At 41.9% G+C, this 19,885-nt stretch overlaps 1 protein-coding gene across 1 annotated transcript in view; it reads right to left on the bottom strand.

The window, feature by feature from the left end:
* The window catches only part of PLCL2 (phospholipase C like 2), a 103,361-nt gene extending 86,546 nt beyond the window's left edge, over window positions 1–16,815 (bottom strand). Inside the window, exons 1-2 of the mRNA XM_065629056.1 lie at window positions 16,538–16,815; window positions 15,267–15,805 (exon numbers count right to left, since the gene is read on the bottom strand). Coding sequence (XP_065485128.1) covers window positions 15,267–15,584 — 318 coding nt within the window. The 5' untranslated portion in view covers window positions 15,585–15,805; window positions 16,538–16,815. The remainder of the gene's footprint in view (window positions 1–15,266; window positions 15,806–16,537) is intronic.
* Window positions 16,816–19,885: the final 3,070 nt, after the last annotated feature.

The raw sequence follows: 19,885 nt of genomic DNA, 5'->3' as shown, positions 1-19,885 counted from the left end.
TATGATATAGAAGTGCAAACAAGTGTCTCAGTCCTAACAAGCTTTGCAATAACTGGAGGAAAAGAGATTGTGAGAAGTTGAGACCTTTAGTAAGAAATCTCAAAATAATTTGGTCAAGGAACTGCAGAAAAACTTGGAAATTTTTCTAGTATTCATGGTTGGTGTTACAGCTTAAAACCAGAGGGTTTTTTTTTTAATTCTCACATGTAAACAAACAGGGCCATAAAATTCTAGCAGGTGTCAACTTCTCCCAGTCAGTTCTTGTGAACATTGAAAGAAAATGTAAAATGTGAGATAAGTACATTTTTCAGTAACAGTTTGGTTCAAAGTCTCCTACAGTTTTAATACATTTCTTATTGTGTTTTACAGTAACAAATTACATTAAAACGAAGATTTCCTTAAGGCAAGGAGAAATGGCTTTTCACTGCCAATTTAAAACAAATAATGAGTTTGGCAAGCTACGAAAACAACAGGGATGGAAATGACGAAGTTTCAAGCAGCTAATTTCTGCTTCGCAGAACAGCAGCCAGTGTAACACACAGAATGGCCGCAGACATAGTGAAGAGAATTCTCCTGCATCACCTACATAAACATAGGTGGATGAGAATGTTTCTTACTCCTGAGCAGTAGTACAATGTAAGATAGAAGTCCAAACATGTTTTATTTTCTCTAAAGTGCTGCCTCTCTCCCTTTCCTCAATGCAGCAGGTGCAAGAATGGCAGTCCTGTTTGTTTTCTCACTGGACCGTTGGAGAGAAAATGCAGCTTCCTCCCAGGATGACAATGACTTTTATTAAAAGAAGGGTAGAAACAAAAGAAAAAAATGTTAAGACACAAAATTTTATTCAACCTATATTATGAGAGAAATCTTATAAACTAAGAACCACCATAAAAACAACTGTATTTCCAAAAGGAGGGTTAAGAAATGTCACTTTAATTTCATATACTGCAATGCTGAGAGAAGATGATTTGGCAAGTCAGAGGGGGATTTTGCTGCTGCTCAAGAACTGCCTCTCACAATAAGATCTCCCAAGACATTTTCCAGCAAGAAATTAACTGGCATCTCAGGAAGAGAAGGAACATCTGCAACACCAACACTTAACACACCTCTTTCTGTTTGTTAGCATATGTAATTATACATTTTTCAAGTAACTCCTTTAAACATTGTGACTAATGATTTATATCACAGCTATCTGTGAAATCATTGTATTTCCCCTCCGTTACCAGCCCTGAAACCTGCTAACATTCTCAAGCCTCCAGTTTCAGAAACCCTGGACTCAGGTATAAATTCCTGCCAAGTTGTTGGCCTGAAATAATACAGAACTAGTTTTTTTTTTCCTTTCTAGTATAACAAATTACAAGTTTTGAACTGAGGCCTCACTCTGAAGTTTTGCCTCTCAGGAACAGCATTTTAAGAATTTTTAACTATCAGAACTTTTTTAACTGGTATACTTCAGGTCCTCAGATTTCTGTAACTGGTTGTAAGTTTTGAGAGTTTTGTAGAACTACTTATCTTATTCTCTTTTCCTCTAGAGACATTTTCATAAATAGTCAGCTAAACAGAAGTTTGTGAGCATCTGATTCCTGTTATCACCGCAGTATGTGGATAAAGCTTGCAAGGCCTCTATTCTAACACAATTCAGAAATATATGGTAATTGCTCTCAAATTACTGAAACAAATACTTTAAGTATAGGATCAATTTAAACACTTAACATCCTTCCTAAACATAGCATTAGGTGATTAATTAACAAAACTCAAGAAATCTCTGCCAAGAGTTTGAAACTACTTAAAATATATATTAGCACCTTGCTAATCTTGATAATAAAAAACAATTAAAGAAATAAAAGAATAAGACCAAGTATGTAAATTGATAAAAAGTAAAATGGCTTATCGGCATTATATTCTGTTATCTACTGTTATTTGTCCGACATAATGGCAGTCTGTATAATAACCAAATGGTCTTCCAAATGCTATGGCAAATGTCATGTTCTCTTAAAGTCCTTATAGGTACTCGTATCTCATAATTTCCAAATTTTGTATGTGTTCACACATTCCTATTCCAAGAATTGGAAAACACAGCACCCATGCATAATGGCTTAAGTAAAAGGACCACTGAAAGGAAACCAACGTATTAATTTTCATGTCTTATGATTTTTAAAGCAAATCAAGAGTTTGAGGACTTGACTCATGATTTTTGAATGTTAAGGTTAGACAGTACTGTAGGTAAACATAACAAGAATGCAAAACATGCACTTCAAACACTTTACCTCAAAGGGTTTCAGTACAGTTAAAATCAAAGAAAAGGGCTATCGAAGTAAGCAAAAGAGTACGCACTGTCTAAAGCAACTGGGGGATCAACAAAGGAGGAAAATTCAGTTCAAGGACAAGGCTGAAGAAATTACTACTATGCTTATGAGCATGCTTTTCATGAGGACTTACTGCAAGTCAGCTTCATGGACAGGAATATACAATAATATCGGTTTTATCCTGAATACAATCAGAATTCAAGGACAGGGAAGGTTACGATGGGCTTTAAATGTCATCACCAGCTGATCAGTGCAAGACCAACACAGTTCATGCTGTCCTGCAAGGACCTCCAAAAGTTTGTTAGTGATGTCTTGTAGACAAGTGTTCATACAGCTGCATTATGAACAAGTATATATGACTTTTAAATCAATGGACCAAGAGTTCACCTGTATTATATTTTTGAAAAATCCTGGAATAAAGAAGTAAACAAACACAAGAGCCCACCTGGCTTATGATCAAAGCAGCAAACAGAAGTTTGCAATAGAAGCCCATGACTTACACCCATCAACCACTCTACGTGGTGCAAGATCAGACATTTAAAATAAGGAAGGATTATGAGGTGTGCATTTCTAGAATATAGAACTTTATTCTAAATATTTTAAGTAGTAAGCAGGAAAAAAAAAAAAAGGAGTAGCTTTCATAATGACTGATTTTGACTCTTGCAAAATGTAGTGACATGGCAGATACGGGTAGGTTCTGAACCAAACAGAAAAACACATAATGTTGCTCTGCATTTCTGCTTTATGTACTAAATAATGTCACTTGCATTTGTTTTATACAATTTTTTTAAACATTTAACAGCTATGCTGTATTTTATCAGAACACATCAGAAAGTTCTTATTTCTCCATCATCTTAGCCACAAGTACCATTTAATAAAGTACTCTGAGCATCTACCAAATTAATATAAAACCCATTTCATGGTGGAGAATTAGGAATCATGTTAAATCACAAGATGATATGTTTTCTCAGTAAAAGATGCATTTAGTTGATGGTATTCCATAATGTAATTTTATTAAATTCACCAGAAAATGTGAGAAAGACCTGAAATAAATTCAGTAATCAATTATTCACTTCAGAATATTTTCAATACATGCAGGGATTGTTTTCAGACTGTACTATAAATCTAAACATCAAATTTTATTTTTTTTTAAAAAAGCAAAATGAATTCAAGATTCTTAGGTCTGTGGCAAGTGGTTAATCTTGCAAATCAACTTTTACAGGCCAAGGTTTTAAACACAAGGCTCTTTTTTATCCCCTTCACCTCACCCTCCCTCAAATTATTATTATAAATTTTATATATCCACTAAGGACAGAGTTGAATTTGGGATTAGATGTGGAAGGAAAAAACACATTTGTTGTAGCTGACCGCACTGAAAGGATGTATTTGAGCTATGATTTCTGGTTACTATAAAAATTCATCAGCAATTACCAGGACAAAAAAAAAAGGTAAGCTTTCTCCTGGCAAGGCGGGAACTCCTGAACTATTATTCTGGAAGGTTAAGTTCAATATTTACAGACAGAAATATTAATTTCCACATGTAAAACTATGTAAATTGTGTCACATTCTATTCCTGTTACTCCAACTGAGTGTATATCATTTTCAAAGAGAAGAAAAATACACATCATCAGATAAGCAGCAGAATTATCTAAAGCTATGAAGCTTAAGAAATATATAAAGATAACGTTGCTGACAGTGATGCTCAGAAAATTGTGAGTCTGGCACTGGACTCTGTCACAAAGTGAACACACAAAAGCATGAGGATTCAGGAATCCTCAGGAATTCAGGAATAACAAAGGTATCTTCTCCCATCTCAACACAGCAGACCAACTGAACAGTAATAGGCTAATAGGGATTATGCCCCTTCTCACCAGCCAGAAGATTCTGAAGAAGGGAAAAAGAAAATTAAAAAAAAAAAAAAGGACAATTTTCCTCCTCAAAGGAAGAAGAAATTTTAAATAAATAAATAAATAGCTATTTTAATAAATAAATTTAAAAAGGGGAAAAATATCTCAGGAGAGCAGAGAGCATCCTAACAGACACCTCACACCACTTCTATTTTCGACAGCTCAAGTGACAAAGTGTTGGGATTTCCTTCCAAGATAATGCTGTTGTACTAATCTTGTGGGACCTAAAAACGTCTAGTTATTTTTATCCTTCATTGCTTACTGCAACCATTTAATAACATTTTTAATCCTCAGACGAATTCTTCTCTGAGGTGAAACATTAGATACTCTTCTATTTCCAGGAAGCTGTCTGATCTCATTGTTAAACTTTGTGTGAGTTTCCTGAAGACCAGAAATGCTTTCTTGGCTCTTCTGGACTCTGACACAAGCATCCTGGAGAGCCTCACACTTTATAAAAGCAAATGAAATAAAAGATCAACTGAAATAATCCATTAACCTGAGTGCTGGGCAAGAACCTTAAAACTCAAAAATCTAGGACATACAAAATACTATTGGATTGTATTTACAAAAACAAGGTACTCTGTATTTTTCAGCTTTATGCAATGTCCGTGCTATTTTATTCTGTTACTAGGCAAATGTACTCCACCATAGCTAGAAGCTAGGTGTGGTAATCAGCAATGTTTTGTGTCACCAGCACCATAAAAAGACTTCATAACATGTTAAAAGATTTCTAACAGAACTTCAGCCTCCTGCAAAGATGTTAATGCCAGCCACTTCCAACACAGGCGTCATCGCCAGCAGACATTCTTACACAGTTCCTCAAAGAGAAGGTTTTAAATATTTAGTAAAGGTTTTTAACAGCACTCTCTCACTGCCAATTAGTGACAGTGATACTATTTAAATCTTTGATGATGACAATACTAAAAATAAATAAATTACAGCCCAACTCAGTATCACAATATTGCTAAACCTTCATTTTGCCATACTGGATTTACACATTTGTCTGGCACACATTTTGAATGCTATTTTAGTCCTGCACTGCAAAAAAAATAATTAAATGGAAGGAAAAAATGCATAAAAGGGCACCAGCATGAAAAAAGCACAGAAAAGCTTCAATAAGTGGAACTAAGTACATCAAAATTCCTCAGCCTGGGAAAAAAAAAAAAAAAGGATGACACAAAGCAAATATGATGAACGCTGTTCAACTAATTTGTGGCACAGAGAAAGTGAGTACAAAACAAATGTTTGTTACCTGTCCTAACACAACAACCAGAGGATAGCAGGTAAACAAGTAAGTGGCTGCCAGGTAAAACCAGGCAGAAGAGGACTTCTGCACACAACACATAGTTGAGAAACTGCCACAGTAGTTACCGTGGTAAAAAGTTTACAAAAGTCAAACTGGCCTTTGACAATTGATGGAAAAAAATACATAAGGATTATTAAACACAAAGATGTCTTAGGTCTAAATCACTTAAGGCTGGGAACAGATGTCAGGAAAGGAGGTTTTTTCTGTTCTTCTGTCTCATAGCAGTTGCTGTTGGAGGCAAACTAATGAGCCAAATGGACTTTCAGTCTGACCCAGGGCAGCCTTTCTTAAATTCACAAGGTCTGGCAGCTTTTGAAGACTGGGGGGAAACAGATGTATCTACCCCAAGCTGTGCCATCAGCTTTCGTCATAGGTTCAGGCCTCAAACCCTGTGGGACTTAAACCTGCTGTGAAGGTGAACAGCCTCGCGCTAGAGCCTGAACTCCCTTTTTGTTCCTCCTTTTCTGTGGATTCCCAAGCAGACATGAACTGTTGCAGTACTGCACACACCACACGGGAGAGCTCTGCTCTGCTCTAGCACTTTGCTGGGAATAGGAGGATCTCCACTAGCTGCTTAAGAAGAAAAGCAGAGTATGGCCAGTCTGCGGTCTCCCTGATGCTGAAGCAGAAAAGCCAAACTGTATGAGGGATGGGGAGACACCAAGGAAGGGGACGAACAAGCACACAGGGAGACACAATAGACAAGGTGACACAAACCAGAACTAGGACAAGCAGGACAGTGGAAGACTGGTATTATGAATTCTTCCACAGCCTTACTTCCTAAATCTACAAAATAGCAAAAGATAACACAACCAAAAGCACTTGGTGCCTTCACGCTACCCCATCAGTCTCAGAGCAGACTCCAAATCAGGCTGGCCATTCCCTGGAGAAGGACCAAGCATGAGGCACATGGGATGCCTTATTTAAGATGAGGAACAAATAATGCTGAAAAGTGTCAGCCTTGAACAATGTTTATGAGATGCATCACTGCAACTATTACAGTTGAGGAGAATAAAGAGAAAATAAAGGACAGTTAGAGCTTAACAAATAAGTACTTCCAATAAGCCATAACATGCTCTTGGGGGTTCTTCAAAGGCAAGAAAATATAATACTGTTCGAACTCAAACTACCTATGCCTGCTCTAGTTTTCTCCACTATGTGGTAGTAACGTGCCATGACTAAATACATTCCCATTTCACATTAATATTAGTTCTTAACTCCAGGATTCATACTGCGAATGCTTTTTGCAACAATTTGCCATCAACGTATCTAAAAAAAAATGATTTGGTGACCATTCACAGTAAATGGCAAAATACATTTCAGTTGATTCAAGCTATTTCCTGGAGTGATTTATATCCTACTATTGCTGAGGTTTTCCCGACTTATGTAGCAAAAATATATGTCTTTGTGAACACATAAATATTGCACTGAATGCAAGTACTATTTCGGGAACTCAGAAACTAACTTTTCCTACAATATGTACATGAAATATACTAATTCTGCTTCTAATTACTAAAAGAAAAAGCATGTAGAATATAAGTGGCTGTCTTGCCTTTTTTTAAAAAACAATTTTTCCTGTACCATTTACACGAATTACCTAAACTCAGTAAAAAACTGCCTATCCTGAAAGTACCAACAATAGCTTGTAGGAAGAAAACAAAAGATTTGACAGTGAGCTGAATTCTTGTCCTTTTAGTTCAAATTACACTTTAATAATCCAATTAAATTATTTTGGTTTTATGTAAATAAACAGTAATTTACACTTTCTTTTAAGGAACACAGTTAGAGTAAACAGTTGATAGAATGTCGAACACTTTTGTCATTGGGAACTGGGTAATGAAATACATAAAGCATCCAGGATTTTCCATCATAAGAGTCGCTTCACAAAACAAAAACCATGCAGACTGTTCTGCTGCGGCAGAACTTCACAATCATCCTTCCTCTTCTATCCTACACTAAAAACAGCACTGAAGCATGGGGATATGTTCACATACATGGATGCTACCACATCAAAGCATGCAAAGAAGAACCTTGTAATACTTATAATGCCTTTTTTAGTGAAGGCAAAATAAGGCTGTTAAAAAGAAAGTGGAATAAAAATAGAGAAAGAAAAATAAGTTATAATCACAGAATCTTAACCATAAAAAGAACTTGAAAATTCTGTGGAAGTGCTTTCTAACAAAAGAGCATCAGTTCTTTCCCTTCTGCAATACTGATTATCTCATAATTTAGAGGAAATATCAAACCATTTTCAGTAATTTTAGCAAAAGTATTAGCACAGTCATGACACTAATACGCATAGTATCAATTATCCACTATGTATTTGTAGGGTACTGATTTCTTATACCAAAATAAAACCCACAAATAAGTTGCATTTATTAAAGTAGATATGTTTATATTAGATTTGGAAATGCGGCTTAATATTGTGTTATTTCATATTTTTCATTTTATAAAACTCTCAGCTGCTTCTCTGCAAAGAGTTTTGTTTGTTTGTTTAAAAGCACTTCCCATCTGCCTGCGTTCATGAACTATGTCCTATAGTTTCCAGGACATGAACGCCTGGTGTCTGAAAAGATCCCTGAACACAAGTACACAATCTGAAGTACTCAGGGATATTTTATTACTTACTCCAAAGGGTCAAATGACATTAAAAGGAATCCCAGAAGAGGCAGAAATGAATCACATCTATTTAACTTTCCCAAGGCTGCAGCGGTTAAGACAGGGAGCCTCACTACTGCTGATCTCCAGTCACATGCTGTATTGCACCCTTCCCTGTCTTGAACGTCGCCGCTTTGTGAGGTCAAGGTCTAGGAGGGAAGAGGTGGGTGAACTTGGGCGTGCTCCTCTTCAGAAGCAAGAGAGAGGTGAGTTTACACTGACGGTTCTTGAAAAGAATCTAAGTCAGTAGAAGCTCAGAGATGTACTACAGTCTAGAGCCTTCCAAAGGATCACTCCAGATGCCATCTCCTACAACAGGAAGATTAAGTGCAGCGATGGCACTATCCCGTCTTTAAATGGCACGCCAGATGTGAAAATTGACTGTAAAACGGTAATGATAGCCTTTATAAACGTAACTGCAGAACAGAGAAAGACAACACTGGCTACTTACTCTCCTTAAAGACAAACAAACCAGCCCTTTCAATGCAGCCTTTTTTATGCCAACACTGCAATCTAGTAAGTACATTAAAAATTTGCACTTACTATCTATTATTTTCATACATTTAGAAAGACATTTTCTCATAAATTGTATTTCTGAACTAGATTCTGCAACATCATATTGCCCAGTTTACAGGCAGTAAAGAGTAAAAATAACTGATTTTTATTTTAACCATGGAGTATAGAAATTGATCTAATATTTAAAACCCATAACCTATAATCATTTAACAAAAAAAATAATGTATCATTGTATGATTGAAACGAGAGCATAGTTAAAACTGGCTGTTCACCTGAAGATGGAAGAGCGGCAGGCATGTTAGAAGGTAAGTTGAAAACAGAAAGAACCTGAGAAATTGAAGATATGATCTGAAATAATTAGAATGCAGTCAGTAGGACAAGTACAAGCTTCTAAACTCTGTGCAGATGATTGCTTTTGCCCATACACAAAGAGAAATAATCAGTCAGCCATTCTGTATAGAAGGATCACAAACAAAAGGTGATCAAAAGACAAAGAGCATCATACTGAAATTTATTAACAGTTGATCCTGTGGCAGAGTAGTGGAGCAGAGGAGACTGACCTCTTGAGGTCTCTTCCAGCCCTATTTTTAAACATTCTTCAATACAAATACACCGCTGCTTTTTATCATATTTCCCTCTTCTCCGTGTAGGTTAAAAAAAAAATTATTATCCACCTTTCTTCCCCACAAAATCTACCTGCTCATTCATTTATATTTAGATTTCTGAATTTTGAACATAATCCCACATTTGTGTGCAAAGATAAATACTTTAGAATCAATGTCCTAGTATCATAATACGTATTTTAACTTCATTTGGCACTTCAATATAGACACTTGGCAAATTTTATTTGAGAGTTTTTTTCAATAGAGTCAGCAAGAATAACACAAAGATCTATGCCAATATCAGCCATGGACCAGCAAAGCCTGGGAAACTATGCAATTAACTTGTCCTGTCAGTCTCAGTTTAAATTTTTTAATCTTCCCTGAGTGCAATTAAATCATAGGAGCAACGTATTATCTGTGAGCCATGGCTAGGAGACCACTGCTCTAATTCCTAGTTTTAAAAAAAGTCTAAACTAATACTCTTACCTTTGATCAGGCCTGATAATAGGCATTAAAAAATCTCATCAGGTATTCATAATGATTTTTAAATTCCATTAATTGATTTTTCCCCACTGAACAGACTGAACATGTTTTGTGGATATTCTAAAGATTTGGGGGTGGAGAGGGTGAAAGACTTGTTATCAGTCACACTAGCCAAGCTCTTTACTCAGTCAACAGAAAGAGACAGATAAACTCTTCCAGAAGAGAAGTTAGAGAAGCTAAATTAATCCAAATTAAGCTACCGTTCCAAGTCTTCTTTCGGAAAAAAATATGTTCTCGTCACGGGCTATAGTACATAAGCTAACTAAATTATATGTTAAACCAGGGTAAAGTGAACATCCTTGTGTATATATTTCTACAAACACCTTTTTTTAAATTCTGTTACACATATCCAAACAAAATTTTGATTACTGCAATCTGCGGAAAGTACTAACGCAAATAACAATATACCAAATGTAACGCACAACATAACCACTCAGTGGGTGTAACGTAACCCATATCTCAGCCCAGTGTCACTGGGAACAAGTAGTAAACTGCCTGTCTAATGTATATATACGATACTATATGCAACTATCTAAGGTATACGGCTTCTGTATGACAGAAAACATGACTTAGGAAGAGCTACTATATGCTGTTAAGTATTGTTCTAAAATATAGATTATATTTTTAAAAAATTAGGAAGCCAGTACATAACAAGTAGTAGAGGATGAAGAAAGAGGAATATAAATACTGATAGGTGCTGGTAACCTCCTATAGTCTAGCTAAGAGTCCAACAAATCAAAGAGAAAGTATCCTCTAAAAGAAAGCTCCAGGATTTATGAATCTGCAGTTAGCCATTCAGATCTCTCATACTATCTGACAAACCAAAAAGATGAGATAGATCTACAATAAATCAACAAGAAGAAACTAAGAAAGAAACAAATCATATCCAGAAACAGCTCCTCAGAAAAATTTGTGCTTTGATTGTCTAGTTGAAAGCCTGGCCAAGGTGAGGCGTAGGAGTAGCTCAACTATCACAGCCTTGTTTCCTAAATATATGCTGCCTTTTTTTGTGATGTCAGTTTTGGCGTCAGCTCGTGTGCTCTGAGCAAAGTATCTTATATTGCTGGGACATTCATGTCTTTCTTCCACAGGGATCTTCTGTAACTAGGAAGAATTCAGCTCACACTCTAGCTTTTTGTTTCCAAGAGGAAAGGGCATAGAGAAAGTACCTGCTTGTTTTCTCCCTCTTTCCTCTATAAGGCTGTCTTCTTTGAACTTAAGGAGCCTTAGCACCTTTGAGCCTGTGACTGCTCAATCAAGTTTAATTCAAAACCTCTAGCACATTAAAAAGCTACTCAGGTGCAAATCCATCTCTCTCAACAGCATCACTACACAGGTTTCTTTCCCAATATGAAAGATGACTGAAAATTGGGTAATTTCATATATTTTAAACTGATTCCAGCAACTTAACTCCTTTATATCCTTCTAGACGGAAGCTGAGCATGTATGATCTATTCCTGGGTCTCCATGAAGACCTGCTAACATAACATTGTGGCTAAGGTAATTTAGGACTGCAGAGAACCTAGATCTACTGAAAATACTACTTTGGAGTTTACCAGGAATGCAAAAAGCTTTGTTAGAGTCTTTAAAACAGTCACAGTGGTAGAAAATACTGCATACAAACAGGTATACAGTATGAACTAGAGATCATAGAAGACTGATCAGGAAAAATAATGTATGCTGGCATTGCAATAAGAAAAAAGGTCTCGATGCATATGCTGTAGAACTCCCCAGTTGCAGAAAGATACAGATATAAGAATGTTTACTTTCAAAAGCAAATCTCTCCTGAAAATTATACCCTAGAATATCTACCTGCTAAATTTGGTTCCTCTCTTCTCACAGACTTTGGAACTCAGATGTTCCAATGCTCAGCAAGTGTATTACTTGAGAAAATTAAAGCTTGAGTTTACATGCAGAATAAAAAAGGAAGATAAAATTTAAGTTATTGGCCAAAAAATTTATCGACACTGAGATCAGTATTATTATATTACTATATGAAAACAAACAAATAAACAAAAAACCTGGACTTTGCTTCCAGACACATTTTGACAAGAACACTCCTGCTCACAGAATGCCAAGCCACCTTTCTCTGTTTATTTCTCTTTGTTGTCTTCCTAAGTAACTGCAGTCTCTCCTAAGTGTATCTCTTCTCATTTTATTACTGTAACATCTCTCCTGATAAAGACATATTTATCCCACTGGATGTCTTTCTGTCTGGGTCTATAGTTTTGAAGGTCCATAGTTTTGACAAACCATAAGCATTTGTTGTTACTGGAGACCCCTGGAAGCAAGCAGATCTGAGGAAAACTATGCACCACAAGTCATCTGACACCTTAAAAATTCTCAAACTCCTACCACATCAAAGTCTCTTTAAGAAAGATGCAAAGGAACCTCACACAAAAAACAAAGCAAGCCCACTGCCAACTGTTAGAGCAGCTAAGAGAAGTTCACGAGATGCTTAAATCCACTTTGAGCTGCAAGATAGACTCACTGTAAATTCAGGGAAAAAACAAAATAGTGACCAAAAAACCTACTATGTACAAATAAATGGTACATAAATTAGTTCACAAATCAGGTATCTGAAGAGCCTAAATCCCATGGATGCACGTGTCATCACTATCACCTCTGAAAAATCAGAATCTCATAAATACGGACAGTAAGAAACATAAAGTGGTAAAGTCTCTATAAACACAGATACGCAGTCTGCAGCCCTCAAATCTGGTTCAGCAAAGGTAAGCAATGAAGTAGGCTCTTCCATAAAAATTGCTACAAATGAAGGGTACAATCTTTAACACTTGCAGCCTAAATGTAGCTTATATACGAGAGTGAAAGGTCAAGGAAACTACCATGGTATGAAGATGGTATTAGTTTTTCCAGTAATAGTGGCCCTACCACCTGTCATCATCCTAGATGACACCTCAGCCTCAAAGAGTATATCCTCTTGTACCGAACAAGAAAAAAGCCGAAATCATGCAGGTGCACAAAATAAACAAAAACAGAAAGCAAAAAATATGGAACCAGTGAAAGAAAAGAACAGAGACTATAAGAAAGGAAAAAAAGGCAGCCACTGCTCTGAGAAGAGTTATGAAAATAGATAACCAATGGAAGTACAGACTAAAACCAAAATAAAATACATTTCTGTGCTCCTGATTTTCACACACAAACGTGCAGCTCTAAAGAATTTCATCTCAACTGGAACTATTATTCAAACATCGATTTTCTGTTTGTGACTCAAAAGCCTACATGAGTAATCAGCAGGCAAAGCATTTAAAGTATTAGATATTCCATAAACATGCATTTTACAGATCAGCTAACAATGTTGTGTTTTACATGAAAGTATGAAATCTGCATCTGCATGGCACAGACCTGTTTCCTAAGGTTATTCCATATATTCTTTAAGAGCAGTTTTTCATCACTGACCTAAGGTACTAAAAGTCCAGGAACATTTTCCAAAAATAGATTACATTTTACTTTTTCCACTCTGTTTTACGGACTTTTGCTCTGCAAAAGCAGAAACCAAGAAGCATCTTAAGGTTTATTACTCATGCCAGATTTTCCAAAGGGTTTCATATTGAAAACTAGACACCTACACAACCAGATTGAAACTACCTGTGAATTGCTGAACTAAGCAGGCAGAAGAATATTCAGTATATATGAAGACAAGAGATTTTTCCCATAAGTATTAAAATAGTCGTATCTAAAATTAATATGGACTACAAAACTTTAAATGTAGTAATGTCAGATTTTTCCACTCATGTCATAATTATTCAAATGATAACACAAAGTTGTAGTAATCATTTCTTGGCAGCTAAACAGGTTACTGTTGACTTTTAAAAAATGGTATTTTTCAATAATAATACCAGAATTTTGCATAATTTTATATTCCAAAGTGCTATCATTTTTGTAGAAACTGAGAAGCTTGACTTAGATATTCATGAAATGTAATCCAAAACATACTTCCTTATCTCATGCTTCTTCATCTTAATACATCACATCCCTACGTGTTGTATCCGTGTTTGGTCCCCAGAGAGGCAGAAGGTTGCTGTATAATCAAATCACACACTACCAAGTAGTATGATGGCATGATCCACACTGCAAACAACACTAGTATCTTTCTTGGGCTATCACAGAATAAACAAAATGGTGTTAGGAAATATGAGACCTGTAAAAAAATCACTGACAAATCCAGTAAACATTACGTCAATCCAACACCAAGCTCAGTTGTCCCTTGTCTATTGTTGTAATTTCTTTAACACACACACACACACACACACACATGCACACACAAACGTACACGCCCAGCATCACTGCTGGAACAGGAAGGGTGGGTGCCGGCTGTCAAATGTGTTCCACTGCTGACTGCCCTTGCTCTCCCCTTGGGTTTTATAGCAAGGCCCAGGAGACAGTAACACAACTTGAGATACACCACTAGTCCTGAATTTCCACACGTGTTTTTCTGTCATCCAGCCAACATAACTTCATAGGCTGATTTCAGAGGTATGTAAATATCTGAGAAGATAAAAAATCTAGCTCAATTTTGATCTAGTTGACCTTTATTAAACTCAGTTCTTAAGTACCTGAAGTTGCACTTTATTTTACAGCTAGTACAGCCATTATACCAATGGAGTAATTTCTCTGTGTTCTCTCAACCTTTTCACTGGAATTGGGAAAGCTAACCCAAGACAAAGTGTCATCTCTCAGGAACTGTGAATTTAAGAAAAGAGAACAACTGTATTTGTATTAATAATTGTATTAAAAAACACTCCTTTTTCCCCAATCTACATTCTACCATTGATGCTCCCCCTACTTTTCAAGCTGAAACATTAGCATTCAGAATATGCAGAGCTAAGTATAAATAAAGATGTTTCTATAGGTGAAGCGCAACACAGCCTGCTGTTAAACGAGCTGTCACTTTTAACAAGACGAATGCTCCCTATTCTACCTTCTCCCACCCCCAGCCCAATGAGATCCCGAATCTCTCATCACCTGCTGTGTGCCTGTCACACACACAAGCCAATGGAGCCACAAAATTGCTCTGCACAGGTGCATCCCAAACAACAAGGATACTGTGTAATCCATGTCTTTCCCTGCCAGGCTGGTGCCCATGTTGTCTTTTTACAAGCCAGCTAGCTCCTCTCGCCTTCTCCAACAGGAGTTAGAGCCTTCTGTTTTAATAAGCCTTAAAACATGACACCTCCCCCCAACCCTCAAGCGTGGATCTGTATAAAGCCATCCTCTCACTGTTGTCCACTTCTGACAAAGGAAATATCAAGTCTTCCCACCATAGGGGGGGAAAAAAAAGAAAAAAAGCCGTCTATCCTTTCATCTAGAGCCAAGGCTCTGTCAGCCAAATCTATCGTCCCCCTCTCCCTGCCTCTGTCACAGAGAAAGATCCAAGACCCCGATGGGGAGGAGCAAGTGCTCTTACCTTAATTATGCTGCTCCTCCGGGGGATGCCGGGTTTGCCTTCCCGTTGTTGACTGGTGGAAAATCCTTTCTCTTTGGCGCTGCTCTCCGGGCTTGCCGGAGGAGCTGATCCCGGCTCCTCGCCGGCTCCCGCCAGGGCACAGTCCCCGTTGGACACCCGGCTGCCCGCACTGTCACAGCTGGATCTCCCGCCGCCGCCGCCACCTCCGCCTCCTCCTTCCCCGTCTCCTGCCTTGAAGGCCACCTTCCCTTGGACCGGCCCCGGGGAGGCAGGGAGCCCCCCGCCACCGGTGCCTCCGCCGCTGCCAAACTCCGCCATCAGCCTCCCTGACTAAGAGCAGAAACAATATTGCTGTCCCCCTCCCCTCCTCCTCCAGCCGCTCGGCGGTGGCTCCTCTTCCGCTTTCTGTATATTTACGATCGGGGGATTTTCAGCAAAAGTCTCTCCCCTCCGCACATTTGGCAGCTGAGGCCGCGTAGCTCCCGGAGGGGTGGACGAACCTCTCAGTGGCGTCTCGGCGAGCACCAGTCCTTCAGCACCTGGGGAAGGAAAAGAAACCAACCGTGACAGCCTGCCCTCGCAGGAGGCGGCGGCGGGCGGGGGAGCGTTACACCACACACACTCACACACACGCGTGGGAGGGGAGGGCACACGCGCGACCCGGCGGCTCCCCCGGTGCAGGGCAGCGCCGCGCGGGAACCCGGCGCGCAGGGAGCGGGAGCGCAGCCCCGCCAGGGGGAGAGGGGCCGGCCCGCCCCGACCGCTGCCCGACACCGGCGGTGGGGAGGGGAAAGGTTTGATGGGGACGGGAGGAACTGCGCTGTTCGGGCTGCTCAACCAGGAAAACAAGAGAGGCGTTGATGGCGGTGTTTTCACCGGTACAGTGAAACTCGCAATCGCAGAGCAACGAAGCGGGAGCGAAAAGAGAACTTGAAGAACAACACAGCCCAAACCCGCTGGCCCCAGCCCGGGGGAAAGCCCGTCCCACGCACCGCGGGGACGACCCGCCGCAGCCCCTCTCCGGCCACGCGCGACGGCGAGAAGCGGCGGAACGCGACAAACGCCGCCGCCCCGGGGGGCACCCTCCCGGGCGCCATCGGCAACTTTTCTCCTCTCCCCGCTGCCTGCCGGCATCCAGCCGCCTCACAGCGGCTCCAGCCGCGGCCCGGGCAGCAGCAACACCCCAGCTCTCCCGCCCTCCCGAGCAGCCACCCGCGGTGCCTCCACCCCGCGGCCGGCCCCCTCCCGCGGGCTGCGCCCCCGCTACCCACCTCGGCGGCAAGGTGGCACGGGGAGCCCCCATGCTGCCGCCACTGCCGCTGCGGTAGCCGCTTTTTCCCCCTCTCCCCTCCTCCCCGCTATGGTCGCCGCCTCTGCCCGGAGCCGGATACAGAGAGAAACTGATTCATGTGGTTGCTTCCCTCGCCCTCTTCTGCTGCTGCTGCTGCTGCCGCCGCCTCCCCCGGCTCAACGCTCGGCAACAGCCCCGAGGGGGGAAATGCCGGCAGCGCCCAGGGCACACGCAGCCCCAGCCGCCCTCGCTGAGAAACTCTCCGGGGAAGGCAGAGTAAGCGAGCCGGGCTCGCCCCCCCCTCCGCCCGCCACTGCCAATCACGGGGGCCGGCCCCGTGCGGATTGGACGGCCACGCCGCCAGCACCCCCCTCCGGTAGTTCGGGGCGCTCCGCCGGAGGGCAGGACCCGCGCCCAACCGCCCGCCCCGGCGGCGCACGGCACCTTCCCGCGCCCCGGGGTTATCGCTGGATTCCTCCACACGCTCCCTCCCCGCGCAGACGCTCCGGGCTAACACAAAAGCGCCCGCTCCCCGCCGCATCCTCCGCGCTGCTCCTCTCCCCGCCAGGGCCGGCGCTGCGCTGCGCGCACCGGACGGCGGCTGCCGCCGCGCCGCGAGCCCTTCCCGCCCCTCCCGTCGGGGCCCCGCGCCCGCCGCCCGCCCTGCGGCCGCGCCCATCACACGGGCCGCGGGGCAGCGGCCGCGCGGGAACGGCGGCCCAACGGTCGTTCCCGCGCGGCGTGAGGTGACCGGCGGCCGCCGGAGCGGGGGCCTGGCCCTGCCGCCGGGGCTTCAATTAGATACATTAATTAATAAAGGAAAGAAGGTGCAACTTGACAGGCAGTTACCACAAGTGCATCCACAACAAAGTGAACACGGCCAGTGCGCCCTTACATACTCCATACGTACTTGTTTACGCTTGCTGTGAGACAAGCGCCAGTAACTTCGTGCATGAGGAATAATTCGAAGAGCCACACGTTTATTTTTACATCTTGACACTGCGGTGTATTGCAATAGCTTGATATTTCGTGATTAAGTTGAGTAAAGGGAAGTGAAATGCCACAGTTGAGGCACTTGGCCCTCTGCTTGAAATTCAGAAGTTGAGTCAGACGGGGAGGTGCTGCATCGAGAGCATGGGCAAGATTAGGAATCGTAGAAATAGGAGCACGAAGAGTCACCCTGAGCAAAGAGACACCTAAGACGGCCCACACTGTCTGACCTTCAGCATTTGGCTGAGGTGCTTAATGCAGGAGCTAGACTGGAATTGTAGTCGAATGAAAGAAATGGGCTTTTAATTTTGGTTCCCCCAATTGCCCTCTGGATATCACTGGCTGTGTCTGGAGCCTTGGCACCAGAGATCAGACACCTATTGTAGATACCTGGTATATGGCAGCATAAATGCCCCTTGTCGGTGTGCTAGTGCAGAGAGTCACGCAGCAGAAAGGCTGGAGAGCAGAGTACATTTCCAATCCTGTCCCTCAGCTCCAAGGCCTCACCATGGACTGCCGGGCTGTGCCTCCATCTGTTATTGGCCTACAGCCTTGAGCTGTCTCCAAAGGGAAGGCGCCTCCATCTTCTCCTTCAGGACACCCAGGGGCAGCTCACTCCTCTGAAACACTGAGAGCCGCAGGGATGATGCCTTCTTCTCGCCATGTTTAGTGATTAGATCACTTAGGGCGTGAGAGCCTTTATTTCAATCCCCTCTCTTCTTGAAGGGATGCACATCCACATCCCCACTGCCATTAGACAGCCACAAACTTACACACTGCGTCTGCTGAGATCATTTTCCTCGGGAAGCTCTGCCACGCTATAGAAAGGAAATGAAGAGGCACTGGGCCAGAAAGAAGATGGAGCAGAAGTGGGAATGTGACTGCAGTTTAGCAGTAATCTGATCATGGGTGTTATTAAATAATTGTCTTGGTAACAAGGAAAGGACCAAACAACTCACCCTTGAGGTGAGAGATCTAGTACAGGAACCCACTTGTTCTTATATCACATAAGTGCCACACCACTCCCACAGAATAAATCTGCTTCAGGTGCATGATAATTACAAGTAATAAATTATAAACCAATCTGGTAGCCTTCTATGATGGCATGACTGGCTGGCTAGATGAGGAGAGAGCAGTGGATGTTGCCTACCTTGACTTCAGCAAGGCTTTTGACACTATGTCCCACAACATCCTCATAGGTAAGTTCAGATAGTGTGGGTTAGATGGGTGGACAGTGAGATGGATTGAGAACTGTCTGGATGGCAAAGCTCAGAGGGTTATGATCAACAGTGCAGAGTCTAGTTGGAGGCCTGCAGGTCACAGTGGTCCCCAGCGGTCAGTACTGAGGCCAGTCTTGTTCAATCTATTCATCAGTGAGCTGGATGAAGGGTTAGAGCGTACCCTCCTCAAGTTTGCTGATGATACAGAACTGGGAGGAGCAGCTGATACACCAGAAGGCTGTGCTGCCTTTCAGCAAGACCTGGACAGGTTGGAGAGTTGGGTGGAGAGGAACCTAGTGAAGTTCAACAAAGACAAGTGTAGGGTCCTGCACCTAGGAAGTAATAACCCCATGCGCCAGCACAGGTTAGGGGTTGACCTGCTGGAAAGAAGCTCCCACCTGGGAGTTCTGGTGGACAACAAGTTAACCATGAGCCAGAAATGTGCCCCTGTGGCCAAGAAGGCAAACGGTATCCTGGGGTGTATTAGGAAGAGTGTGACCAGCAGGTCAAGGGAGGTGATCCTCCCCATCTCCTCAGCCCTTTGAGGCCACATCTGGAGTACTGCATCTAGTTCTGGGCTCCCCAGTTCAAGAAAGACAAGGAATTACTGGTGAGAGTCCAGTGGAGGGCTACAAAGATGATTAGGGGACTGGAGCACTTCTCTTAATGAGGAAAGGCTGTGAGAGCTGGGTCTGTAGAGCCTAGAGAAGAAAAGGCTCAGAGGGGATCTTATCAATGCTTATAAATACCTCAAGGGTGGGTGTCAAGAGGATGGCACCAGACTCTTTCCAGTGGTGCCCAACAATAGGATGAGGGGCAATGGGCACAAACAGAAACACAGGAAGTTCCACCTGAATATGAGGAGAAACTTCTTTACTTTGAGAGTGACAGAGAACTGGAACAGGCTGCCCAGAGAGGTTGTGGAGTCTCCTTCTCTGGAGTTATTCAAAATGTGCCTGGACACAATCCTGTGCAACCTGCTTTAGATGATCCTGCTTTAGCAGGGCAGTTGGGCTGGATGATCTCCAGAGGCCCCTTCCAAGCCAAGATTCTGTGATTAATCTCTGGTCCATGACTTGCAGACAATATTTTGCCTGCAAGTCTGGACAATGGTGTTC

The sequence above is a fragment of the Caloenas nicobarica genome, chromosome 2 (genome assembly GCF_036013445.1).
Source record: "Caloenas nicobarica isolate bCalNic1 chromosome 2, bCalNic1.hap1, whole genome shotgun sequence".
Lineage (NCBI taxonomy): Eukaryota > Metazoa > Chordata > Aves > Columbiformes > Columbidae > Caloenas > Caloenas nicobarica.
Note: the sequence above shows the minus strand (reverse complement) of the source record. Positions and strands in the feature narration are given on the sequence as shown.